The 26,561-nt window shown below is 53.3% G+C and overlaps 10 protein-coding genes across 10 annotated transcripts; 5 read left to right on the top strand and 5 right to left on the bottom strand.

Annotated features, from left to right (window-relative positions):
- Positions 1-998: 998 nt before the first annotated feature.
- Positions 999-1,805, bottom strand: E0L32_006305 (uncharacterized protein; the record flags this gene model as incomplete). The annotated part of the gene is made up of 1 exon (XM_031140923.1): positions 999-1,805. The coding sequence occupies one exon, from the start codon at positions 1,803-1,805 to the stop codon at positions 999-1,001; it is 807 nt and encodes a 268-aa protein (XP_030995043.1).
- An 840-nt stretch (positions 1,806-2,645) lies between these two features.
- Positions 2,646-3,510, top strand: E0L32_006304 (uncharacterized protein; the record flags this gene model as incomplete). Its single annotated transcript, XM_031140922.1, has 2 exons — positions 2,646-2,886; positions 2,939-3,510. 2 exons carry the CDS (start codon positions 2,646-2,648, stop codon positions 3,508-3,510), a joined length of 813 nt encoding a protein of 270 aa, XP_030995042.1.
- A 480-nt stretch (positions 3,511-3,990) lies between these two features.
- E0L32_006303 (uncharacterized protein) lies at positions 3,991-7,508 on the top strand (the record flags this gene model as incomplete). The annotated part of the gene is made up of 7 exons (XM_031140921.1): positions 3,991-4,162; positions 4,219-5,039; positions 5,652-6,284; positions 6,343-6,382; positions 6,434-6,591; positions 6,644-7,186; positions 7,248-7,508. The coding sequence occupies 7 exons, from the start codon at positions 3,991-3,993 to the stop codon at positions 7,506-7,508; spliced, it is 2,628 nt and encodes an 875-aa protein (XP_030995041.1).
- A 98-nt stretch (positions 7,509-7,606) lies between these two features.
- On the bottom strand, positions 7,607-9,540 carry E0L32_006302 (uncharacterized protein; the record flags this gene model as incomplete). Its single annotated transcript, XM_031140920.1, has 2 exons — positions 7,607-9,040; positions 9,100-9,540. 2 exons carry the CDS (start codon positions 9,538-9,540, stop codon positions 7,607-7,609), a joined length of 1,875 nt encoding a protein of 624 aa, XP_030995040.1.
- Positions 9,541-12,282: 2,742 nt separating this feature from the next.
- E0L32_006301 (uncharacterized protein) lies at positions 12,283-13,978 on the bottom strand (the record flags this gene model as incomplete). The annotated part of the gene is made up of 2 exons (XM_031140919.1): positions 12,283-13,243; positions 13,320-13,978. 2 exons carry the CDS (start codon positions 13,976-13,978, stop codon positions 12,283-12,285), a joined length of 1,620 nt encoding a protein of 539 aa, XP_030995039.1.
- Positions 13,979-14,952: 974 nt separating this feature from the next.
- E0L32_006300 (uncharacterized protein) lies at positions 14,953-16,496 on the top strand (the record flags this gene model as incomplete). The annotated part of the gene is made up of 4 exons (XM_031140918.1): positions 14,953-15,075; positions 15,159-15,993; positions 16,049-16,200; positions 16,278-16,496. The coding sequence occupies 4 exons, from the start codon at positions 14,953-14,955 to the stop codon at positions 16,494-16,496; spliced, it is 1,329 nt and encodes a 442-aa protein (XP_030995038.1).
- A 910-nt stretch (positions 16,497-17,406) lies between these two features.
- E0L32_006299 (uncharacterized protein) lies at positions 17,407-19,334 on the top strand (the record flags this gene model as incomplete). The annotated part of the gene is made up of 2 exons (XM_031140917.1): positions 17,407-18,211; positions 18,307-19,334. 2 exons carry the CDS (start codon positions 17,407-17,409, stop codon positions 19,332-19,334), a joined length of 1,833 nt encoding a protein of 610 aa, XP_030995037.1.
- A 342-nt stretch (positions 19,335-19,676) lies between these two features.
- On the bottom strand, positions 19,677-20,561 carry E0L32_006298 (uncharacterized protein; the record flags this gene model as incomplete). Its single annotated transcript, XM_031140916.1, has 1 exon — positions 19,677-20,561. One exon carries the CDS (start codon positions 20,559-20,561, stop codon positions 19,677-19,679), a length of 885 nt encoding a protein of 294 aa, XP_030995036.1.
- A 758-nt stretch (positions 20,562-21,319) lies between these two features.
- On the bottom strand, positions 21,320-23,110 carry E0L32_006297 (uncharacterized protein; the record flags this gene model as incomplete). Its single annotated transcript, XM_031140915.1, has 1 exon — positions 21,320-23,110. One exon carries the CDS (start codon positions 23,108-23,110, stop codon positions 21,320-21,322), a length of 1,791 nt encoding a protein of 596 aa, XP_030995035.1.
- A 1,169-nt stretch (positions 23,111-24,279) lies between these two features.
- Positions 24,280-26,362, top strand: E0L32_006296 (uncharacterized protein; the record flags this gene model as incomplete). Its single annotated transcript, XM_031140914.1, has 2 exons — positions 24,280-24,601; positions 24,657-26,362. The coding sequence occupies 2 exons, from the start codon at positions 24,280-24,282 to the stop codon at positions 26,360-26,362; spliced, it is 2,028 nt and encodes a 675-aa protein (XP_030995034.1).
- Between the last annotated feature and the right edge of the window lie 199 nt (positions 26,363-26,561).

The raw sequence follows: 26,561 nt of genomic DNA, 5'->3' as shown, positions 1-26,561 counted from the left end.
AGAGCTGGCTCCAGCAGCCCTCTCGCCACAGTACGCCTCTTGCCATCTAGGGAAGTTCCGACAAGTGAAGCCAGATATCAAAAGAGAATTCGTTCCCTCCCACTTCAAGGGCCGAGAAATCTAATCGGAGATCCAGTCCAAGGCATTATAGATCATCTAAGAAGGTTGTTAAGGGCTGGGCTGAGGGCGTGTCCCTAAAGGCCGTTAAAATCTGACCCGGCAAGTCTCGCACCGTGTCTAAAACCAGGGTTCTCTCATCTATGGTTCCGCTAATACAATGTCATTCATGATTCAGTCGATCAAGTGCATTTAGTCTTGCAATAAACGCGTTATGCAATACGTCAACCCTAATCCATCTCTACAGTTGATCATCTGACAGGGTTACCACCGCTCCATGACGCCAAGTTCTGCGTCCTTGCGGCTAATGCAGTTCGCTCTGTTGGAATGATTAGGTTCTTTCACCATTTGATTCATATAGGGACCGGATTTGACATGCTCAGATTAAAGTTTAGAAAAAAAGTTCCCGTGCATTAGCCGGCTCTCTGGTATGCAAGGTACACTGGTTCAGAGCATCAATGGACAGGAGGGTCTCCTCCAAAAAGAATGGATACATATTGCGGAAGCAGATACGACACGGATCAATGGCAAAAATAAAACGTACAACACCAGGCATTCGCTGGTCGTCACCGACCCAACTACTACTCCGGCGGTTGGCAGCTTATTTATGGGAGAGCGGACGGGATCCCGAGTTCTCTACCACCTATGGTCGTACGTGGGAGATATAGATGTAGCGCAGGATTATATCTAGATTTCTTGATGAAGGCAAGGCTCGCTGATAGTCAAGTCCCCGCGAGTGAAGATATGCGAGACAATCACCTGAGCAAAACTGACCCACATCGAATCTTACTTGTACAAGATTGCACAGTGTATCCAGTAACTAAAGGGATTCTTGAGACTAATAGGCATCGTGGGTGGTGTTTTGGGACGCTTCATTCTGCTCAAGCTGCCAATGCAAGACTTTTGAATTGCTGTTCCACCATGGCTCGACCCACCCGCGACAATATTTTCTGCAGATGTTTGCCCTTCTCGTGAACAGAGATCCTCCAAGATTGCGCCAATTGCTTATTCGCGAGCACAACATCCTGCTTCATTGGGCCAGATCGCGCTTTGAATCTCTCCAACCCAACATCGCACCTATTCGAGAGTGATCGACGGATAGATGATCCAGCTCGGCGGACCTGGTGATAGCTTGGAGTTGTCTTCGCGGATATTTGGCGGGTGGCCATCGCCGTCGATATGACTGAAGTTGGGGCGGTGCTGGATGAAGGCCAGCCCTCGAACGCGAAGTCTCTCGTGGTGTCGGTGTCGATCGTGACTGTGTCATCGTAGCGTATGGCCCTGAACTCGAGGATTGAATCTGACTGCGTCGGCATCTCTCGGACTGAAAACATGCGCTGCAGTCTCAGGGGACTCATTGGGGGCACAGGAGGAACGATTAGTTCCGAATATGCTTGCGATCGCCGTCCCAACGAAACATCAGAGTAGCATGACATTGACCGCCGCCGGTCTTCTTGATGATTCGCTTCTGCCAGGGCCATCCCGGGATATGAGCCGAGGAAGTTGCTATGCTTAGTTTTGCCAGTGAGGAGAAAAAGACGGTTTTGTTCATTGCAATGGCTCACATCAACCTCCTCTTGGAGTTCTTGACGATCGCCTTGGGTTTCCATGCGCTGTTCAAGGCGATGAAGTGTTGCGAGAATAGCCTCAAGGATTTCTTCGTGCTGCGAACTGGTATTGCTCGCCATGATAGCGGCTCCTTTTTCGCCAGAACAGTGAACTGAATGGATTGATTCCATCTTGATGTAGCGGTAGCTCTGCCTTGCTTGGCGGAAGTTGAGATTGGCGGCACGCTTGCTAAGAGCAAAGGAAAATATGTAATCCGCCAACATATTACCTACTCATCCAGTGATCATGACACCTCTCGTTATCACATGCATGCGGATAGCTCAAGGGGTGTACGATTCACACCTCGAGCTCGCTCCTCCCAACCCTGCATTAGTACAGAAGTATGAAGTTATAAGTGATTGCGCCGTTACGAACTTTATCTTGTTACTGGTTCATCCAATTGGAATTGCACCTTTGACGGCGGGGTTCACCTTGACATCCATTATCCATCCAGATCTTGTAGATTAGCATTATGATTGAGAGGTATTGTTCTACTAGTCCGATGTCAGCTCCAAGCTTAATGAGCATAGCCTCCCTAGATGGAGACAGCACACAAGGTTCGAATAACTTCAGAGAACTGTTCAATCTCATGTCGCGTCATAGAAGACATAATGTGAAGGTTTTAGTAGCGCACTCAGATTCGACTTCACCTGTTGGTCACAGGGATGGACCTAGCAAATCCATGCATATCATTGATATGAGATCTTGAACTTATTACGAAACTTAAAGAACAGCACCTCAGAATCACAGGAAACTTCCGATCCGACGGTGACTGGCTATCGTCTCGCTATGCCAACAGCTATAGAGTTCAGTGATTGTCCTAGATAATACAAGGCATAGGCAGGTCTGTCTAGCATGAACCCAGCTGCCTTTCCCCGTTGCTTCTTCGCACATCATTCTCTTGCTATCTCTATCACATTATGCACCGAATACTAGGTTTCCTTGATCCGGCTGTGGTCGGTCTTGTACGCAGTGCCCGGGCAGACGGGCCCGCCGATTGCTGCAGCTTCATCATATCTTCAGCTGGCTCATTCAGCCTTCCCGCTGGTTCGCTGGAAGACGGACAGATACGCTTGAACGGAACGTGTAACACGACCACTTTCTGTATCAACAAACAGGGAGGCATCACGGACTCGCGAGGTCACGGATGTATCGTGACTGGTGAGTATAAAACTTCGCAGTACCCAAAAACAGTGTCTGATCGTATTCTCAGAGTCACCGACCTCTCAATTCCAATGTGATCGGGGGAAAGCGCCAGATACCAACTTTTTCATCGGCAATGACAAGACGCTAGTGTACAAGGGCTCTCCGACTTTCTTCGCCTGCCCAGCCACTGACACGGAGTACAACATCTACGTCTCCCCAAACTTTGGGCAGACCAAATGCTTTCCCATCAGGCTCCAGAGCGACGGGTGCGGGGAGGCAAAGCTGTCGTGCCCTTCTGCTCCTGCTCCAACGCTCTGGGCGACAGAGTGGGTTACCGATACGGTCAACTACACCATAACCGCCACCCAGAAGCTGTTCGTCACGTCATGCCCAGTGACTCCAGTGCCGCCGTCCAACAGCACCCGCTCTTGCACAAACTGCTACATGAATAGCACCACTGCCTGGACCAATAACACGTTCCGCATCTTGCACACTAGTGCCCCTGGTGACAGGACTTCAGATCCAGGTGGTTTCACCATCCAAACTACCACTGTTGTTGAAACGGCAAAGGATGAGGAGACGGCAACCCAGCCGAGACTCAATGGGCTACGTGGTCGCAGCTGGTGGCGCCTTCTGTGATGGGAATACACGTTAATTTGTAACAGTTTGCACGGGCAGAGGCTTTGCTCTTACGGAGGAGTCAACTTATTACAGGGGGCTCATAGTACCATTGGTTATTAGGAAGTGATGGAAGAAGTAATCACGGGACAAAGTCATGGTTCATATCTGGGAATTTCTTCTAGTCGATCACCTTTTGCAGTGAGTGAAGAAGCCCTGTGACATTGATGTTGAGAGCCTGAAGTGGAAGAAGGTTGTCTTAGTCAGCGGACTCCGTGCTTCCGAGTGTACGTCCAAGTGGTGTGACCCGGATCTGTGGAATGCCGGCACTGTGGAGACCCTCGTGAGTCCTGGCAGGTACCAACCATGTATTGAGAGAAGCTCAAGTTCAGTTTCCTAGCATGGGACAAGTCGATTTGAAAACCAGACAAGATCTCGCGCATCTCCCTCGCCATTATCATTTGATAGGAAAGCGGTTACAGACCACTGCGACCCTGAACAATGGCCCGACTCACCGGCACCTGGAGGCTCATCGCCTCGACCCCGCGTCTGCAACGGTCCTCGCAAGCTCTGTCAGTCTTTGGCACACGGGCCTACATTTTCGGCGGCGAATTGCAGCCCCGCCAGCCCATCGACAATCAGGTCGATGTGGTAGAGCTCCAAAGTAGCGACTGTATTAATGCCATAATCTCCCAGCTTTGGGCTTTGCTAATCCGTTTCGCATGTTAGCATCAAAAGCCACATCAACACTCGCTACGGCTTCCGACGCGCCCTCGCCGAGGGTAGGCTCGCCCAGCGCAGTTGCGCGAGACGGCCTCTACATCTTCTCCGGGCGTGGCGGCGTGGCGATGGCCCCTGTGGAGGAGTGCGGTGCTCTCTGGCGCTTTGATCGCCAAAGCCAGTCATGGGAGTGCCTCAAGCCGGCAGATAGCAGCGCGTCGTGTCCCGCAGGACGCAGCTACCACTGCCTGACGTCCGACTCGCTTGATACGATCTATGTTCACGCCGGCTGCCCCGAGAAGGGCAGACTCGCAGATCTATGGTCGTTCGACCTCGAGTCTCGTGTTTGGACGGAGCTGCCTGCTGCTCCCGCCCCTGCTCGCGGCGGTGCATCCATCGCCTGGGCTGACGACAAGGTGTACCGCATGAATGGCTTCGATGGGTCTACGGAGCAGGGAGGTGCCGTCGATGTCTACGACACAGCATCGCAGGCCTGGAGCACTATCGTCTTCAAGCCGGATGGTGTCGAAGGGCCGGAACCGCGCAGCGTGTCGGCTCTGATGGTTGTCAAGATTCAGCGTAAGAATTACCTCGTCACCTTGTTCGGCGAGCATGATCCCAGCTCTCTCGGACATGCCGGTGCGGGAAAGATGCTCGCTGATGTCTGGGCCTTTGACATTGACGGGAAGGCTTGGACCAAGGTCGAGTTCGCGGGAGAGTCTCCTGCGCCTCGCGGGTGGTTCGATGCTGATGTTGCAAGCATAGTTGGAGAGAATGATAGAGTCATTGTGCATGGTGGACTTGCGGAGGATAATTCTCGATTGGGTGATGTATGGGAATTGCGGTTCGAGTAAAAGGCATTTTATTTTTACTTGCTTTTATTCTCTTCCTTTTCATTTTTGCAAGTCAACCTCTACCAACGTAGTACTTTGCTGCGCGTAATTAGCACTGGATGTACACATAAACCTGGTAAATCAGGTCGTAACACTCGAACTTGGCGATTACATGCTGCTGTTGGTGTGGCCATCAAGGTTCACATCTGATGACAATTTTAAAGGACTCTCTAATGGCTGCACCATCGTAGAGAATTGCGGCCCCAACGAACCTCTGATAACTCTCATCATACATGAGCTATCATTCACAAGAGCTTCAGAGTATATCCCACTCTGCTTGAGAATACGAATATGCTGAACTTATTGGGCGAAAAGATGAGGGTGTTGATCAAACGAGCGGGTACATACGAGGTACTTCATCTGGACCCGCCGACCTCGCTCGCTTTTATGTGGGAACACTGCGGAACGACGGAATCGGCTCGATGAGCGAAAGATTGAACCTCACTCTAACCAGCAATTGAAGAACCTGTCTTGATTTCCCATAATTCCCAATACGCTCGATAGGCGCAATATTCCGTGCCAATGTAATCGCAAAACAGCCTCCTCCAGCAGGTCGAAAGAATGGCGAGCGAATCTCAATCCGGCACCTCCGGACCCGGAACCGGAGCTACAGAGTGCCAAGACCAGCTCGATGTCCACCGGCCTGGGCCGACTCATCATCATGTTTCACGGAGCGCATCGCCCCCGGTTCTGACAAGTGACGGCGATCTAGTACGCTACGAGGCTGAGCCATCCATGATATTGAACCCAGAGTCCGAGCACCCCCTCAACTTCCACGACACCGTGCCCCGCGCCGTCGAGATCCGCCTCTACGTCTCGCACTTCCTGTCCACCTGGAACTCGCGCCTGTTCGAGTTCGCCGCCGTCCTGTTCCTCGCCTCCATCTACCCGCACACCCTGCTGCCACTATCTGTCTACGCCCTCGTGCGCAATGCCGCCGCCATCCTCCTTGCGCAGTCCGTGGGCTCGCTCATTGACCATGCGCACCGCCTTGCCGTTGTCCGCGCCTCGATCATTGGGCAGCGACTAGCCGTAGCTGGAAGCTGTGCGCTGTTCTGGGCCATGGAGGAGAAGAGGGTGCAGAGCCGAGCGATGAATGGGCTATTCGCGCTGTCGGTGGTCCTGGCTTGCGTGGAGAAGCTTTGCTCGTTGATGAATCTTGTGGCCGTAGAGAGGGACTGGGTGAGTCTTCTCGTGACACAAGTATCCGAGAGAGGTGTACTAATGACGGAGTTGGAAGGTTGTTGTGATTACCGAGGGTGACGAGACAGCTCGTCGGGGTATGTACCGCCTCGTTAGTTGTTGCGCAGTCCTTCGCTGACAGCACGCAGTTTTGAATGCCCGCATCCGCCGCATCGACCTCTTTTGCAAATTGATCGGCCCTCTCTTCATCTCGACAGTCATGATTTCGTCCACGTCAATCGCCATATGGACCACGCTTGCTATGAATCTCTTGTCAGTCTTTGTAGAGATGGTCAGCATTGGACAGGTTCGTGCGCCCAAATTCATTCGTCGAAACTTCAAGGCTGACGTGCAAGCAGGTCTTCAAAAGAGTGCCAGCACTGAGCCTCAGAGGCGATCTTGTGGATCGGCAAGACCAAGCAACAACTGATAGACCACCCTCTGGAATCAGCTCTGTCTTGAAGTCCTGGACATACCGTATCCTGCCCATTTCATCCCTTCCCTTCTACTTCCGCCACCCTGCCTTCCTGCCTTCCTTCGCTCTCGCTCTGCTTTACTTCACTGTGCTGTCTTTCTCGGGCCAGATGATCACATATCTCATCTCTGTCGGCTACACGTCATTACACGTGGGAATTGCCCGGACAGTCAGCACAATCCTCGAGCTCAGTGCCACATGGGTCGCACCATATCTCATGAAGAAGATCGGGACCATTCGCGGCGGCATTTGGAGCATATCGTGGCAAGCAGCCTGGCTTGGGGGAGCTCTTGCCTTCTTCTTCGCTGGCGACCATACGTTAGGCACCTACGGCCTTGCGCCCGCCACTGGGCTCGCCGTTGGGGTGGCCTTGAGCCGTGTCGGGCTATGGGGCTACGACCTTTGTGCGCAGAACATCATCCAGGATGTAAGTTGCTGGGAAGCGTTCAAGGTCTCACAGAAGTATCAGGGACTAACACTGCAACTAGGAGGTGGAAGCACAGTTCAGGGGCACGTTCTCGACTGTCGAAGCATCTTTCCAGAATCTCTTCGAGCTTCTGTCCTATGCCTCGACCATCATCTTCTCTCGCCCAGACCAGTTCCGCTGGCCAGTCATTATCAGCGTGGTCGCCGTCTATGCTGCCGGTGGCCTCTACACAGCCTTCGTCCGCAAGCGACGCGGGCACCTTCTCCACATGCCTCCCTGTCTTAACAGCGAAAAGATTACCTTGAGACAAGACAGAGCTTAGACAGAGCTTAGGTCATAAGCAAATGTTGGTAGATAATACTGATGTAACAATATTGCTATAGGTAAAGCATATACAGAAGCGTCAAAGTGACGACCACTCTACTTGTACGTCGGCCACCCCTCAGGCGACCAGTCGTACCAGCCCATGTCCACCTCGTCAATGACGCCCCACTGCTCGATGAACTGCTTCTTCTTGTCCTCCATGCCCTCGGTGCACAGGATCTCGTACACGGTCCTCCAGGCGCTGTTGACGGCGCCGATGATCCACGCGTGGCCGGAGCTCAGCGCCTCGCCGGCGAAGTGCATGTGGCCCTCGGCGGCCGGGGTCATGAGCCAGGGCATGACGCTGCTGAACTCGCCGGGGCCGAAGATGGCGAAGGCGCCGTTGGAGTAGGCCGAGCCGTACCAGTCGTAGGCGTGCCACCCGACGAACTGCTCCTTGACGAACTCGTAGGTCACGCCGTTGAGCTGCGCGAGGTCGCGCAGCGTCAGCTCGACGAGCGTGTCGGCGCTCTCGGGCTGCTCGGGCCACTGCGTCGTCGGGTTGTGCGGGTTTAGGTACGAGCCCAGGCGGCTCGCGTCCTGGCCCCAGACGTAGCTGGCGATCATGGTGCCGGGCGCGCCCTCGACGTCGAGGCCGTAGGACGGGTAGACGCAGCGCCGGATGGGCATGTCGGTGAAGGACTGGCCGCCCTTGAAGGGGCCCGTCGGGAGGTTCTCCCACCAGCGGGTCTTGAACTTGAAGCCGATCTTGGTGGAGGGGTCGTAGTTGAGGGTGCGGATGGCCGTGTTCTGGTAGTAGCTCAGGCCCAGCTCCTTGGTGTCGATGACCTGCAGGGCGCCGAGCGGGACGGTGGAGATGACGTGCGCGTACTCGTACTCCTGGGTGCCGTTGACGACGACCTTGAGGTTGCAGCCGGAGCCGCGCTTGATGGCGTTGACGCGGTTGTTGAGCACGGGCTTGTTCTTGACGACGAGGTTCATGCCCTTGGTCAGCATGTCCATGCCGCCGTTGATGAGGGACCAGTTGTTGATGTCGGCGCTGTCAAAGATCCACTGTTCGAGCACGGCCTGGGACATGGAGTACATGTCGTAGTGACCCGTCGCGTCGTTCATGGTCTCGAGCCAGTCGATCTCGCTGTTGGCGAAGCCCTGGCGCAGCAGGAACTCGCGCACCGACATCGAGTCGTACTGCATGAGCAGGTTGAACCCGCTGTCAAAGTCGGCCGACAGCGCGGCCGTCAGCGTCTGGACCTGCGCGGCCCAGACCTGCGAGGCCGACATGGAGTCGAAGGTGGTGTTGAAGATGGGAACGTTGTACCTGCTGGGGGAGGCCGAGTTGGGGTCCTGGAGCGGGCACGTGATGCCGTTGAACAGGCGGAAGGTGTTGTTCGTCTTGAAGATGTAGTGCTTCTTGACGACCTTGTCGCGCTCAGAGACGCGAGCGTTGATGTAAGGAATGAGAGCCCACGGTTCGTCGCCGATCACGCGGTCCATGTACGGCATAGGGGGGAAGCGCATGGCTCCGACGTCCTGCGAATCCTGTCAGGCATTTGTTGTTGAAGGATGCTGAGATAAGACATGTGACTTACGTAGTAGTCGTAATAAGCGGGATCCTTGGGAGTTGACTGATCCCAAGCCGCTTGGTCAAAGCGATAGGTAAAGATTCTTCCGCCGATGCGGTCAGAGGCCTCATGGATATCATAGTCGATGTTGAGAGAGTCGAGCAGCATGGCAGCGTAAAGACCGGCGGCACCGGCACCGACGATGCCGACCTTCATGTTGGTGCCCTGGGGGGAGGGAACCTTGGTATAGTTGCTGTAGTCGGACTCGTGTACGAGCTTGCGGAAGAAGGCAGCCCGAGGGTTTGCGGCAGCGAGCTTGCCATCATTGCAGATGGTCTTGATAACCACCGTAGGCTGCGGTTGCGGTAGTATTACCGTGGTGTTCCATGCCGGAAAGGCGAGTGACTGGCCCAACAATAGGGCTGAAACGAACGTGGTGATAAACGAATGTGAACTAAGGAGCGTCATGATGAAGTTTGACTAAAGAATGACTGGCGGTTTATGCCGGCGTGGGGTTCCTGTTCCTCCTGGGTTCGCCACCCGAGGCCATCGTCGCCGTCATCCTTCAGATTTATATACACTTGTGTACGTCTTTGTTTGTTTACATCCGCCTACCTACTCGCCAGCCGTAGGACAAGGGCACCTCGGCATCAACCACTGCTCGCAGGATGACAGCCGGAAGCGAATTGTCCAATTGCAGTGATTCACCATGCCTTATTGACGAGTGTGGCTTGAACTTGTCTTGTTAGGGTTGCCGAGCATTCCGTACTTCCTTCAGACATCAATCACAGGACCACAAAACAGACTTGACATCAAGTCGAATGAACCGACAGCGTGCAATCTTCACTGTTACCAATTTGGAAGCGGGACAGACCCTTATGACGCTAGCAGCAGGGCTTCCGGTCTAAAAGCGGTCTGGCCTCCAGCCTTATTTACTTGGAATGCACGCCCATGCAGAGCGGCCAATCCCCACAGAGATCTCCTGCCGTGAGCTTATTTCCTTGCATACCACCACTCCACACTACTCCAAAGAGGAAATAGGTTCTTGAGACGCATGCCGATAAAAAGCCACAAACATCACAATCTCCTTGACAACAACTGTTGGGGCGGCAGGGTAGCATTCTCGTCCGCCCAAGAAGCGGTAAGAAGTCAGTCCTATTGCTGTGGTTTCACAGTCTCAGCCGACAGCTCTCCTCCATTGAGACAAGCACGGCTTACTACAGTCCACTGTGGCAGACCCCTGAGACTGACCTAGCATATCTAGTCTTCCTTGGTGCCCTTTGTGGAAATTTGATTATGAATCGCTGTTAGTCAATGCGAGACAATCCTCTTGACTCTTGCTCTTGTCATCAAGTTAATTCCATGAATAGGTTTCCCGCCTCTTCTGGTATATAAAAGCTTTGCTTCATAGGCGATAGCATACTATACAGCACCAGATTTAACCCTTTGGGACATGTTCGTGCCTAGATTGTCTCCCACGTTGGTTAGACAGCACACAATACCCGGCTCGTGACGAGTAGCACCCATCGAAGAAAAATAGCTTGGCAATGACTGCTTTCATTTTACTTCTATTCCCATATTTAGACCACTATCTCTTGGTATTGAATCTTCTTAAACCCAGTAGGCCTGTACTTCCGACTCATCAAGACAGGCATTGGGCGCAAGTTATCATAGACGGGTGGAATGTAGCTTGCTTGCTCTCGGGCATAGACCACTCGAGTAATGCGCTGAAGCGAGCTATTCGTCAGGATGTTCAGCACATTTCAGAAAGTTTGGCGTGATTCAATCAAACCTGCCGCATGAGTTTTTTATGACGCGAAATCACCTCGAGCCATCACACCGGTCGCCATCAGGTTGTATTTGCAGTGTTACACATAGGAACTTCAGTAAATAGTGAGTACAAAATCCTACAATTTCCCATCCATCATCTAATCGCTTATCTTCCTCTTGTGGATGTTCGGAAGCGGCTTGCTTGTAAAGCTATTCAGCGGTTCTAGAATACCAAAAGTCCAGCCAAGATTAAATCCCCAAAGAAATATTCAAAGCCTAACAAGAACGCATTGAGTATTGCCACTGGCTCTAAGAATGTAGTGACTTCAAGATGTAACCTAGTAAGCTAGACCCCACAGTCTTATTCAGGATATTTATCCTGGACATCTCTTCTTTCAAACTGAAAAGGTATATGGAAACATTCACAATGTTACATTTCACAGAGCACAACATCTTTTCAGGGCAATACGACTTGTTTGCCAAGCCACATTCAGGCCGGGGTTAACAATGCAGAATTCTACCTAGGGAAAATACTGGAGAGCCTTCGAGCTGAAAGTTGGCTTGCAATGACTTGTGGAGAGGACCAAAATCAGATAGTAACCGTAGTGAGACTGATAAGCCTGGTAACGGTAGCATGATGAATCATTAGGAATGGTCCGTTTCAGAAGCAGCTGGACACCAGCACCCTACGTAGTACGCAAAAGATCTATAGAGGTCAACCGAGCTCAGCTCCACCTGCTAGGAGGGCCAACTCCCCTAGGTGAATGCAGCCAGTAGCGGCCTCGTTAAATACGGACGAAAACAAGCTTAAGATAACAGGCAGCTACAACTGCCATCGGCCTACGGTAACGTCACTCGTTTGCAACTAGGGTCCACCATCACTAAACATGAAAGACACGGTGATCAACTTGGAGGTTACCTATCTGGTGACTAGCGAGGCGCGTCTCGGCGGTTTGTGGAAACTACTCGGTTCCTTGCCCAATTAGCGATATTCCAATTGCAGACGGGCGGGTTCTGCCTAACCTCAAGACCCCCTTAGCCCGAACCCTGCCGGCGGTGATGTTCAGCTCACAGTGTTTGCTATGGAACATGCCTCTATGTAAAGGACCTGAAACATACAGGTCAAGGAGTTGCCTCTTCGGGGCGTCACGGCGTCACCTGGCCGGTTGCCATCACGGTCTTGGGTCCCGGATGAGAGGGTATTATGGCGACTGTACTGTGCTGGCCAGAAGAGAAGGTCATCTCCCGTTTTCTTAACCACAGATAGCATGCTGGGTGCAACGGCGTCACCTCTCAAGTGCTTGGGTTACGATGAGGCCGTGGAAAAAAGCAAGTGAAGTAGAAGCATCTATATTTTTTGTGGCGGTGTTCTCCATCACTAGCAATATCTCGGCAGCAATATTGAATCAATTGTATTATCGAGGTGACGAACATCGGAATCTAAAACCCTTGGAACATCTCCTTCCTCAACCAGTCAGGGAAGTCTACTACCGTTTTACTTTTTCTTGCTTTTTCCGCGGCGAAAACCAGCGCGTGGCCCATGATGATGTCTGAGAGTGAGCAACCAATGTTTTCTCTCTGGGCGTCTGTAACCGAAACACCGTGGTTCTTGATCCGGTCGATGGCGAGAAGGAATGCTCGTGTCAAACCTTCATCGCCATCTTCGTGACTGTCGTCCTGTGCAACGTGGGGGTAGTGGGATTTCTTCTGGCCTGTACTGAAATCTTGCACAATGATACACGCACCATCGGTCTGGATTTCTCCATGCGTTCCGTAAATACTGGTCGATCTTCTGCAGATTTTCTTGCTGAAGGCAACCATTTGCAGCGTTGCCGTCTTGCTGCTGCGATCCGCAAGTGACTCTAGACTGGCCTCGCCGTCTGCCACAGGCTCGTCCTCCCAGGCAAGTGTAACAGTCTGGTTGTCACACACATCGTTGTCGGTCTCATATACACAGCGCCCATACCACTGGCGCTGACCAACTTCGTGAACCGGTGTCTCGTCGCCGTAGTCCTGGCACAATCTTTCTAGAAGCGCCTGCTGGGCTGCTTCAGGACGGCCAGCGGTAACGCATTCTTCGATTTCCGGACACACCACCCGTTTCCAACCCTCCTGATTCGGGCCCGCCAAGTAAGACGCCGTGTAGATTCTCTTGGCCGAGAATTGACACTTGGGCTCAAATGCACAGGAAAGGCAGTTTGTCGCTGCACCAGCCTCGGCGGGCTTACGGTTACGTCGGAAGTATTGGAGGGACCCGGATGAGCTGATGTCTTTCGGTACGTGTGCTGGTATATTGGACCCAGGCGCCGGTGCTGCGATGAGCCAGTAGAGAAGGTCGATATCGTGGCAGCATTTCGCGAGCAAGGACGGCGATGATACCGACTCTTTCCTCCAGTTTCCCCTAGTCCAAATTTGTTAGTAGAGATTCACTCATGTAGCTCACTCTCACCAGACCGATGATAATGGTAAAGGCATACCTGACAAAGCTATGCACAAAGTGATTCCAACCTACCGGTTCAACATGATGCACAGCCATGATCTCTCCAATGACCTTGTCCTCCCGCAAGAGCTCCCGTAAGAGCATGTTGTGTGGAGTGTAGCGGAGGACTTGTCCAACGGCAAAAAGGCGTGTGGGCTGCACATCGCGGTTCGGCAATATTGATTTGTAAATTCCGACGCAGTCTTCGAGAGTGGGAGCAAGCGGCTTCTCACACATGATATGGAGATTCAGGGGAGCTAATGCTTCGACAACCTCCCGATGCATGCTGTCCTGCACGCATATGAACGCCGCATCCACTCCTTCCGGTACCTCCTCCCCAGCGGCGGCGCGCTTTCTTCTCTTAAGCTCCCAGGAGACGTACTGGCGATAGTCTTCGAACTCTTCGCCCTCGAGAGGCTCTCGTTTTCCCCAGATGTAGGTACGCCCGATGTGTTGCCTTTTCAAGGTGATGGGCTCGACCACACCGGCGACAACGCCATTGCTCGTGTTCTTAATGGCCCTGGCGTAGGTTACGCCGCGATTACCAGCACCAATAATAAGAATCCGAGGCGGCGAGGCCGAAAACTCCAGTTTCTGAGGTGAGGGCAGACGGACGATAGTCTGGTCTGCCGTGCTCACATCCGAATGGTTCGCCATGGCGTAGAATAGATGTTAACCGAGATTGCAACCTTTCTTAGCAGGGGAAAGGGCGGGGAGGGCGTTGGTCTCAGTGTTACCTGCTAGTTGTATGAAGATATTTGTGGCTTATAAACAGATGCACAATGGTGGTAGGTTTCCGCAACATTGTTGTGATCCCAGCCACATCAAGTCCTCCCCTGCATTCGGACTCATTCGGTCACCACCAAGGATGTTTCAACTACATCATATGAGCAACGTTGCCAGAGCGTAGCAAACCAACCTACTCCTAACCAGATCAAGGCTGGCCTACGTTATCAATGCATTTACGAGACCTTAGATAGTCGATCTTGCCAATAACAGATTGGTGTCTCCGACTGGATTGACCAGCAGTTCTTCGTCCAATGCAACCTTGGCGTTCGGCTCTTGTCGCCCTCTTGCCGACCAGCCCATAGAGGGTTGCAGATCCCAGGCCAGACCCTGCAGATCAACCTAATCCGCGCGCGGCTATTGGTCTTCCCCGCTTCTCCGCAGTGGCGACCAGGTCCACCGGAGCCAGACCGGAGGAGTCGCCCGTAGCATCATCTCTTTCTTGTCGTTTGCCTAGGTCAAGCTGAACCATCTACAGGGGCTGGGTCGGATATGGAGGCTGATAAAACATCACCGCCCTCTACATCGCGCCACTTGGAACATACCAATCTTTAAGGTCTTCAGTTTCCAGCTACGAGAAACAAACGAGTTCTTCTGGCCCCCATTTACGTGATTTATTAAGCCTTCTCCATCTATCGGTCTCTACGGTACCGGCTTTGTCTCTAAAGAACAGACGCGATGCCCGGGAAAAGCCTTGCTTCGCTCCAAATGGGCAGGTTTCGATGTAGGCCTCGACTTACCATAGACTTTCTCTCGATGAATAATCGGCTTACAATTCTCCTCCAGATAACTCGCCATGGACTCAAGTCATCATCGTCGGCTTTGTTGCATTCTGCTCCGTCGGAATGTATAGCGCCATCGGCGGTCTGGGCGCTGGTGGCACGCAAGACGTCCAGTTGAGCGACATTGCCAACAGCGTCTTGTATGGCTGCTTTTTCCTCGGCGGTTTCGTCGCTGGCAGTATCAATGTGCGTCTCTTTTCGAATCATTGTCTCTCACAACCGAGTTCCTGGTGATACTGCCAACTTACTAATATTAGACTTGATTTTAGAACATTTTGGGACCTCGACTGACCATGTCTCTCGGCACCACCGGCTACTCCTTGTATCTCGGCTCGCTCTGGTGCTTCCAACTCAACGGGACCCGCTGGTTTCTTATTCTTGCCGGTGGCATTCTTGGCTTCAGTGCCTCCTTGTTCTGGGCGGCTCAAGGCTCCGTCATGATGTCGTACCCGATGGAGAAAGACAAGGGCCGATCATTCACAGCCTTCTGGGTCATCTTCCAGATGGGCACCTTCATTGGTGCTGCCATCGCTCTTGGTATCCAGTTCAACAGCACGCTGCCCTCCGTCTCCAACGGCGTCTACATTGCTTTCATGATTATCATGCTCACTTCAATCGTCTCCAGCTGGCTTGTCCTCTCCCCCGAGGCCGTTGTCCGCGGCGATGGCACCCTCGTGGAACTCGAAGCCTCCCTGACCCCCAAGGAGGAGTTGCACCAATTTATCCAAATGTTCAAAGATTGGCGCATGGTTGCGCTGTTCCCCATGTTCTTCGCTTCCAACTACTTCTATGCCTACCAAGGGGCCATTACAGCCGCCCTGTTCAATGGCCGCACGCGTGCCCTGGTCTCTCTCCTCACTGGCCTGGGCTCTATGATCGGCTCCATAATCATCGGCACCATCACCGACGTCTTGCCATTCGGTCGTCGCAACCGTGCTCTAGTTGGCTGTGCCGTTGTGTTCCTGCTCACTTGTGCCGTCTATGGCGGCGGTGTTTACTTCCAGACACAATTCACACGCGAGAGCGTTGAAGTTGCTGGCCTCAAGATTCCCTGGGACTGGACGGACAAACAGGCGGCCGGTCCTATCGTTCTTCTGTGGAGCTGTGAGTCCTAATGGCCTTGTATTGTCCCCGGTAGAGCAATCGCTGACAACCACAGACTACATCGTGGATGCAACCTTCCAAGGCCTTGCATACTATACCATGTCCTCTTTGACCAACGACTCGTTCAAGCTCGCAAGAATGGCTGGCTACTACAAGGGCATCCAGTCCGCTGGCGCTGTTGTGTCCTTTGGTATGGATGCTGTCAAGGTGAGCATCCTCATAGCGAGAAGCAAACGAACACGGATCACGACCAGGAATAGCATATTGACGCAATCATGTGACAGACTGCCTACCTGGGCGAGGCTCTCATTTCGTGGCTGCTCATGGTCGTGTCGTTTCCGCTGTGTATTCTCGTCCTTTATTCCGTCCGTCCGACAAACTACGAAGTCGAGCACCCGGTTCACGTGGAAGAAGTGAAGTCTGGAGCGGTCACTGTGGAACCAGTGACAGAAACTCATATCAATGCTGACACAGCCGTAGATCGCAAAGTTTCGGCTGTCTAAAGCAGCAAGTTTAGCGAATTGCTATTGAATTCGATCTGATCGGCAAGCTGGACTCTTCTTATTACTCGGTGCCTCAGTATTGATAATAGCCGTGGTCCGTACGTGGTAAATTCTCTACATAAAAACCCTAGATAGATCTCTAGCCCTTGAGATCGGCCTCGCCCAAGCCAATATACACATGAGAGAACAGAATTCTATTCTCATCTGTTTTCCAAATGATATTGTTCTCGATCCAACTTTGCTCAACGTCATCGTCGCGGGGGTTGTCTCCCCATGGTGCGAATCCGCGAGAATGAATAAAAGAGGAAAATGATCAAAGACAGTCCCACATCACTGTCCACCCTCGAGAGGCAAAGTCCTGGGTGTGGGAAATCAGTGCCTGGTCGTCGTCTATCGTGAGCCCTCAACGTTGGTAGCTCGCTACCATGATTCTCGTATTGCTAAGGACGGACGAATGAAACCAAATCACTGAGTCAATAGTGAGGTTACATTCAAATCACAGAGCGTGAGATATCCCTTCCGTCCGCCCATGAGATGAAAAGCTGATATGTTACTGTAGATGTTCAGGTTACATTTCTACTGCGGGGAAACTAACGCTAGGCCTCCATGGGGAATTAGAACATGTTGAGCTCCGTGATCTACAGTGTCATCGCAGCTCTGGCGCAGTTCTTCTTCGAGGCACGCAGCGATAACCTCATATGTTTTCTTTTTGTATTTAGCTGCCTTGCGTCTTGGCTGAAGTATAGGAAGCTGGACAGTGAACCAACTTCTCGATGAGCATCCAAGTTTCAAAGCATTGCCATCATAACTGATCCATACCACTCGCAACTTTCTTCGGTCTCGCAGACTTTACCACCAGCAAATCAGATCGACTGGAGCCTGCTGTAATATAGAAAGAACGTAAGGCAAGATGCGCATAACGAGCCTCACTACAGCCTTGTTGCCTTGCTTGTCACTCGTGCAGGCGTCGTCCTTCACCTACAACAACAGCTCATTCCTCCTCAATGGTGAACCTTACCAGATACTCGGAGGGCAGATGGACCCGCAACGTATGCCTTATCAGTATTGGGAGCAGCGCTTGCAGATGGCTCGCGCGATGGGCTTGAACACTGTCTTCTCTTATGTCTTCTGGAACGAACTCGAGCCCAAGCAAGGCCAATGGGACTTTACCGGCCGAAACAATGTGGCCCAATTCTTTCGGCTTGCCCAGCAGCAAGGCCTCAATGTCGTCCTCCGACCCGGGCCCTACATCAGCGCCGAGCATGAATGGGGAGGCTTCCCCTCCTGGCTCAGCCAGATCCCCAACATGGCTGTCCGCCAGAACAACGCGCCCTTCTTGAAAGCAAGCCGAGCCTACATTGAGCGTCTAGCAAGCGAGATACACTCTCTACAGGTGCCATACGGCGGTCCTATCCTGATGGTCCAACTCGAAAACGAATACGGCAGCTTCATCCTCCAGGACGCCAACGGCAAGCAGTATGGTGGCGCTGACAAGACGTACCTTGCCGCCCTTGCAGACATTTTCAAGGCCAACTTTGACGTCTTTCTCTATACAAATGATGGCAATACCGAATGGTATGTCACTCGCGGTGCCCTCAATGGCATTCTTGCCGAGACGGATGACTCGCCCCAACAAGGGTTGGAGGCCCGCAATAAGTATGCGCATGCCAGCAGTCTTGGGCCCTTCTTGTGTGGCGAATATTACATGACTGGGGGTACGAGTTGGCTCTTGAACGGACACCAAGATAGCGACGCGAACGCAGCGACAGCCCTGCAAAACCACTTGAATGATCTTGAATGGGTCCTCAAGAACAACCACTCGTTCAGTTTGTACACGTTCAACGGGTGACGAACTGGGGATTCCAGAATGGCGCCGACCTGTACCCGACAAAGCAGATCCAATTGGCAACTACGACTACGTCCTATTCCGACAACGCGGCACCCCTGGATGAGAGCGGGCGTGTGAGGCCGAGCTTCTACAAGTATCGTGAGCTGTTCACCAAGTACTCCGGGCCAGCCCCCAACGTGCCTGACGTCGGGAGCATGTCGACTGTGCCCGCGCTGGCTCTGGAAGCCGTGGGAAGCCTCTTCGACCTCGAGGCCAAGACACCCACCGCCAAGAACGCGATGCCAATCAGCATGGATGCCCTGGGCCAGTCCTACGGCTTTGTTCTGTACGAGCATGTGGCAAGGTCGCCCGTCAGTGGCGCAATCGGCCTGGTGAACGGCCCGCGGGATCGAATCATTGTTCTCATCAACGGTACACGCTCAGGTGTGATTGACGTCAGTTACTCAAAGTATCGAACAGTCAACGTCAATCTTGCCCAGGGCGACGTCCTCCAGCTTCTGGTCGAGAACCTTGGCCGCGTTAAGTATGGGCCCAACATCACCGATCAGGTCAAGGGCATCAAGGGGGATGTGACCATCGGCGGCACCGCAGTGCAGGGCTGGTCCATGTACTCCCTCCCACTCGACAACGTTTCGGCAGCATCTTCCGCAAGCGGACCGTACGCCGTGCGCGCGAATAGCCCACCCGTGTTCTACAAGGGCCATTTCAATACCCCGTCTGCGACGGGACCTGATATCAACCGCGACACCTACCTTGCCCTGACGAATGTTATCAAGGGCGTGGTATGGGTGAATGGAATAAACCTCGGAAAGTACTGGACTGTGGGTCCGCAGCAGAGCCTTTACCTGCCTGGCTGCTATATGCTTCCACCTGGACAACTAAATGAGGTCGTGGTTCTTGAACTCGAACCGCAGGCCGGGAAAAGTATGACGGCAGAAGGCATTACTGACAGAAAGTGGTTCAATAACCCTGACCCAGATGCTCCTTAGTTTGTAAAGCAGAAGTGGCTGGACACAAGGTAAAGTTCGTGGTCAAGGGTTAAACATCAACAGGGTAGCGCTCTGTGCAAGGCCCTCACAAAATGAATGACAACCGGATCACGACAGATTAGTTCACACTCTATCATTCTTCACAATCTACAATTCTATGTCTCATATTGCAAAACAAAGTGTCCAGCCTATTTCAGTTGCGCCTAGACAGTAACACGATCAGTGTCAGCACCTAGATTCTTTGCAGATGCAAACCCAGTCAAATTAGCAACAGAATACGCAGTGCAACTGTAACCGGTTCAATCTGTATTATCATAGTGCTAGCATTAAAATATGTTCTGGCTATCCATCAAGCGAGTAGCCAACCTCACCAGCCTCCCGTCCCATCGCGAGCAAGTTCTGACGCATAAGCTCGGCCTGTGTCTTCTCAACACCCTCCAGAGCCTTCCCAAAGTCCATCTGGGAGATCCATTCGCGCACGCCATGCTGTAGCACATTACGCGCGCGCGCTTTGGCGCCATCAACATGGCCGCAGCTACCGTGGAGGGTCATGCGCTCCTTACTCGAGTCGTACACGCCACGGTGCAGGATGTTGTTATTGTAGAACACTATGTCACCGGGTTCCATCCGCACGACGAGCTGATTGGGAAGAACAGCTTCGTACGGATCGGCGTTGCGCTCAGTCTCGGTACGGGCTCGCTTGTGGCTGCCAGGAATGACAACAAGGCTGGTGTCTTCATAGAGGGCCAGGTTCCACTGGGCGTGGAATGCGGGTTTGCCAAGCCTCTCCATTTCTTGCTCGGGGTCAGCCGTGGCGGGGATGTCGTCACGGTGCCAGCGCAGCTCAAAGTCTCGATCGGGGCGGATGAGCAGATTGAAGAGCTCCATGACAAGATCTTCACCTGAGCACTGCAGTAGCTGCTTGGTAGGCTTGAGGATCAGGTCTTCCGAGAAGTACAGCCTGATGAACTCATCGTGCAGGGGCATGTTGGGGTGCATGACACCCTGGATACCCCAGATTCCCTCCTGGGCCGGGTTCTCGCCCACATTCCAGGGCGGAAATTGCTTGGGAAGGGTTCTGACATCGCGCCATTTACCATCCCGCCCAAGCTTGGCGGCTGATTGGGCTGCTTCGCGAAGCCGGTCCAGCTGGGGTCCGGTTACCACCCTGGGAATCTTGACGAAGCCGTTGCGGTTGAGGGAATGGAGGAGGGGTGTGTTTGCCATTGTCGTTGGTCTGAGGCGCCTCTGCGTGAATAACTGCCTTGTTGCTCGTCTCGCAGTCCATGGCTGTCCCCCTTCAAGCTTGATCCGTTGCTTTTATCGTTCAACAATGGCCACAGAAGCATCGGAATTCACAGCCGATGTTGCAACCAGCTAGAACATTAAACATCAGGTTAGTCTGGTAACGCTGGTGGAGCTGAATGGTGGTTTGGTTGCCGCTGTTGTGTTAGTCGCATGCCCGGATCCAGCAGCCACAGAGCGCTAGAACGCGAGCCGATGCGTAACGTTGCACACTGATGATCGTCGAGACAGGCGCACAACTTCGTGTTCATAACATGGTCCATCAACGACTCTATCACAAACCCGGTGACCCGGCTCCAATTCAGGCGTTGTGTTGCAAACACAAGTCCAATCAAAATGGGTGCCTGAGCACGTGGCAAGTTGCAACGATCCAGGGTCTGTTTACTCTAGAGCCAATACTGATACACTCTCCATCTTGAAGAGTTGCTCTGTCTTGTATTCGGTGTGTGATGTTTGAGATAGATGTCCACAATGTGTGGAGCAATCACTTGAGCAGTGAACTACCAAATTGAGTCGATCAACTCCAGATCCCCCTTTTTCTGCTATTTGTATCTGTACCGCTACATAAAGGTCGTTCATACTAAGGGGTCTGGGTCCTACTAGAAGATGAGTGCAGTAACCCGCAGTACTCTTCAAAATGTACACATTCTTTGAGTCGAACCTCGCCGCTCTTGCCGTTCTTAATACGGCGGATTCTGACCGTATTGCTGGGTCGGGCCGTACGGTTGACTCTGGGGGTACTGTTGTCCCTGGCCGAAGGTCTGATTCTGGCTATCCGAATGGTTTCCACTGTATCCCGGATCCTGGCCATACGATGGGTTCTGAGGATGTGATTGCCCCTGACCATATGGTGCTCCCTGTTCATGTGACGGATTCTGTCCGTAGGATTGATTCTGACCGTATGACGAGCCCTGCTGGCTCTGCTGATATGGCTGGCTCTGACCATAGGACTGCGGTTGGCCGTATCCCGCGTTCTGACCATGTGCCGGAGTCGACTCATATGGCGCGTTTTGGCCATAAGTTTGAGGCGGTCCCTGTGGCGTGTTCTGCTGATAGGATGGTCCATTAGACGGTGCAGGCTGACTTCCACCACCGAGCTGCGTATTTTGCACCAGCGCTCCAACGCTGACACCCTCGTTGCCAATGTCGTCAGGGACCGTAATCTTGACCTTCGGCAAGTATCTCTGTACCTTGCTCTCCACGATACCTTGCACAAAGGTCCAGCTCTCGCGCTCAAACTTGCGGTGCCCACCATTAACTACCCCTAGGATACTCTCGCGTAGCGTCTCCTGCACCTTGCGCACCAGCGCGCGGATCTTGCCCACAAGCTTGGCCTTGATATCGTCGCCGAAGCCGCGGTCCGCGCTGGGCTCGGCATCGCGGTCCAGCTGGGAGTCGAAGGGGTTCCCGCCCAGGATCTTCTCCAGCGGGCGCTGCACCTCGTCGGGCAGGAATTCGAATAGCTGCTTCTCAATCTCACCAAGGACTTTGCGGAACTCGAGGCGCACCTCCCTATGCACCTTCGCCAGGCCCGTGCTGAGCTTGTCGCTGATGACCTTGGAGAACCCGCCGCTCTTCTCCCCTCCTTCCTCGCCATCCCGATCCCGGTCGCCGCCGAAGCCCCTCGCCGATCCCCCATCGCTCGACGAGTGCTTCTTCCCAAATAGGCCGCTGAAGCCCTTGACCAGATCCTTGACCTGGTCCTCGACCTCGCCCCGGACACCGTCGCCCAGGTCCCGCGTGCTCGTGTTGCCGCGCAGCCAGTGCTTGATGTGGTCGAGAGCGATGCGCGTGAACTGCTCTGCGATGGGCGCGTGCTGGTCGCGGAGCTTGGCGCCGACCTTCTCCTTGATCTCGGGCGTGATGAGGCGCGCTTTCTCCTCGGGGTTGCGCGCGGCGTCCTTGACTGTATCGCTGAGCACGCCGAGCAGGCCGTCGAGCTGGAACTTCGGGCCTCCGCCTCCGCCTCCGCCTCCGCCTCCGCTGTTGTTCTTGTCCAGGTGGTCCTGCACGACGTTCAATGCGGCAGAGAAGAAGGCCTTGGTGCTGCTGCCACCCTGCGAGAAGGCATCGCCGCCGCGGGACCTGCTGCTGTCGCCGCTGCTGCCGCCGCCGCCACCTTCGGTGAGGTCAAAGATGTCGCGCAGGTCATCGCTCGCGCCGTCAGCGATCTGGCTGAAGCTGCGGGTCAAGCTGGCGATCTCGTCGGCGAAAGGCAGCGACTGCCCGCCGTACGCCTCTGGTGCGGCGTTGTCGAGAGCCCAGGGGCTCCCTCTGGAGGTGTTGCTCGACGAGTCCTTCTGGAAGAGCGAGCGGAAGGCGTCGACGACTTTGTCTTCCAAGCTGTCGATCGTTTTCTGCTGGAAAAGCTCGAGCTCTGACGCGATGCGGGGCTGGATTTGAGGGGCCAGCGAATCGACATACTCGTCGACCTTTTTCATCAGCACCTCCGGCACTCCGTGAGAAGACATGGTGACTCTCTTGGATCGGGTAATGTTAAAGAACAGCTGTGGCAAGAGTAATTTTCTGGTACGGTTAGGTTAGGTGAGTGTAGTAGGCGACGCGTACGGCAAGAAACTTGGAAGTGAACTGGCTGGGCTGAAGAAGTGGAGTCCTTTCACCTTTCACCCTGACCTGCATAAGTAGCGACCCAAAACACCAAGCAGTCGAAGATGATGTAGTGTAACAGAATAGTGGGGATCTCATTGGCCATGATGTGTGCCCTCAGCTCTCCAACACATGCACCTAGACATTGATAGGTCTCCGAGTAAACTTGGCATTGTGAGGTCCTCCCGGGAATCACCGAATCACACCAGGTGTCGGACTGGTGCGAGACCAGTGTGTCCATGCCGCGACATTATTAAAACCAAGTTAATCAATCAAGCATATGAGCTTATCCAAACCTTTTAAGAGTATTCTTCATTCTAAAAAGCCAGTAACGGAGGAACCCTGAGTGGCATCAATACCTACTTATTTAACCAGCACCGTGATTTGTGTATTTGCATCAACCTCCGCAATCCATCACAGAAGCATAATAGTTCGACATCCCTCTGATAGGTTCAAATTCAACATGCCAGATGAAACGGGCCGCTAATAAAAGCCACACCTGCAAAAAGAAAAAGGCACAGTCCATGCATGAATCGAACATGCGTTCCCGGAATCAGAACTGGTGGATAGATTAGAATACAAGTCGGAAGGTTTAGTGGAGAACGGTTGATGAGACTTACTCCGATGTGATAGCCACTACACTAATAGACCATTCGGTATTTGCCGGCGGCTGTTAGTCGTCTTTAAGTAGTTCCTCTCGAGGATGATGTGGAGCAACAGAGTGGGGAGTCTCATGATGGTGCCATGTTTGAGGAGATTTGACCGGCAAACACGCCCCGGAAGAGCTCTATTCAACACGATGAGGAAGGGATATGGTATTGTGCGTGCATGAATTAGTATGAGGCGCCCCTCATCGGTGTGGCGTCACGGGGCGACGCGACTACTTAATGCCGGTTCAGCTTTCAGCTCGGGCGTGAAATCCCTCAGCTGACTCTTTGCTACCACAACCAACAATAGGACTTGGGACTTGGAAACGCAGGTTTAAAAATTCACATCCGTGCTTGATCAATACATATACTCCAGCGCCTTCGTCATGGTGGCTTTCTGTGACTACTGCCACGGTATCCCTATCAACCTGTTTAGTTTCCGCCGCGATACCCAGTGTACTCATGATCACCAGCCGACAGTACATGATCTCAAGACATCAGCTGCCGCAGGATGTCCCGGATGCTGTCTATTCCTGCACGCCATCGAAAGTAGTTCATCCGAGCACGCCGGGAAGTATGCCCTCAAGAGGTCGTGGAAGGGAGATGAACGCGTGCGCTTGAGCAGCTCCAAGTTCGGGGATCAGATTGTGAACCTCGACTACACCGAGGCCGGGCGTTTCCGGTCATTTGCGATACCATCTGAGTGGCGTATGTGTAGTAGTCGGCTCCTCTCATTCTGGGACTAATTAACACGTTTATACAGAAAGCGAACAGCCTCCCGCTGCGGGTGACCGCGCAAAGGGCAGCCCTGAGTATCTTTTGTACGAAGCTCAGTTACTAGAGCGGTGGTCAAAAGTCTGTCTAGAAGGCCACAAGTGCTGCGAGGGCTCGAAACCCTTCCTCCCTACTCGTTTGATCGATGTTGGGACGACAAGGCAGCCGACACTTGCGCTCGTCCAGAGTGAGAATCTCGATGTTGGAGAGAGCAAATACTTGGCCTTGAGCCACTGCTGGGGCCTGAACATGCCTGCAGGTGCTAAGACAACCTCTCTTACATTAGAGGACCGCCATATGTATATCTCCATCGACGAGCTTCCGCTTACCTTCCGGGATTTCATCGGCATTGCGCGTCGCATCAGCATTCGCTACGTGTGGATCGATTCGCTTTGCATCATCCAGGATTCTCGTCAGGACTGGGAGAAAGAGGCGGCGCAAATGGCATCTGTCTATTCATCCGCTCACCTAACGATTGCGGCATCTTCATCTTCAAGCGGGAGGGAGGGCTGTTATGTTCACGACGACGTGCGGTCGTATGGTCCCGTGGATCTCGAGTGTAAGAATAGTGAGGGATCCAACACCATCTTCCGGCTCTGGAGCAGGGACACCTTTCCAGTGGCGCAGGTCTTAACATCGGATCCACTATCGACACGCGGCTGGTGTCTTCAGGAACGCGAACTCTCCCCGCGGATCGTCTTCTACTCCAAGGATTCAATTCGCTGGGAGTGCCGCGAAATGAGGGCCACTCTAGAGTTCCCCTGGGGCGATTCAGGTTCTTTCGACAAGGGCCGGTTCTTTGATGGGGGAACAGCTTCCAGGCCTACGAGTATTGGTTTGCCAATCAACGATTCGAAACCGCTGGAGACTGTCACAAAGCAAAGGCTTGCCTGGCTTGAACTGGTACAGGCATACACTAGCCGATCACTTACTCGACAGACAGACATCCTGCCTGCCCTGTCTGGCATAGCCAGGTCCATAGCCGAGAGCACGTCCGATGAGTATTGCGCCGGACTGTGGAAGTCATTCCTTCCGCACTGCCTGCTGTGGGCAAGCGACTGGCACGTGAGCAGAGGGTTCAAGCAACACACTCGGCCTCTTGAGTACCTCGCTCCTAGCTGGTCCTGGGCCTCGGTCAAGGGACCCATTCACTACCCATCCTGGATCAATGGGTACTGGTTTACATTCAACGCAGATCCGGACCCGGAATACTTGCCCAAGATCATTAGCGTATCAGTCGAGCCGACGTCAGATCCCTACGGCGCCGTCAAAGGCGGAGCACTCACAATCCATGGCAAGATTGGCCTAGTGTTCGCTTGCCAAGAAGCATACGCCCAGCCCAAAGATAACTTGAATGTCTCGTTCACGAACGGCCCGCAAGATCGCCTGAATTTGTACAAGGCAGGCCCTGCGGGGACGCCGGAGAAGGTGGGCGAGGTGCGCTACGACGTGCCACTCTGTCCGGACTGCGCACCCATCGGGTCGGTCCGTATTCTTTGGCTACTATGCTGCATGAATAGCGAGATGCGGAATGGGTCTATGAGAACATTTGCCATCGCTCTGGAGGCGGAAGGGACCAACGGGGTACAAGAGGCTCCGTTCACGGGCCGCTTCCGAAGGGTCGGAGTAGCATGGGGGATCGACCCTTCGTTCTGGCAGAGTGCCATCAACATGCCGCCGATTGTGATTATTTAGATTCTCCAGTTTTCCTAATACTGAGTTTGGTGTACTGAGCAGGATCCCTCGAGAATTAGAGTACCCTGATGCATGATGTGTCGCCTTTAGCCACTAGTGGACGGAGGACGTAAGACAGCTGGATCTCCACAACTTGATGAATCAAGCTCCGCAGCAACTCAAGCTACTCGCAGCAATAACATAATTTCAGGGAGATACT

Source organism: Thyridium curvatum (assembly GCF_004353045.1).
Source record: "Thyridium curvatum strain D216 chromosome Unknown NODE_35_length_383278_cov_80.659980, whole genome shotgun sequence".
In the NCBI taxonomy this organism is placed as follows: Eukaryota; Fungi; Ascomycota; class Sordariomycetes; order Thyridiales; family Thyridiaceae; genus Thyridium; species Thyridium curvatum.
The sequence above is the reverse complement of the archived record's forward strand: the minus strand, read 5'-3'. Positions and strand labels throughout refer to the sequence as shown.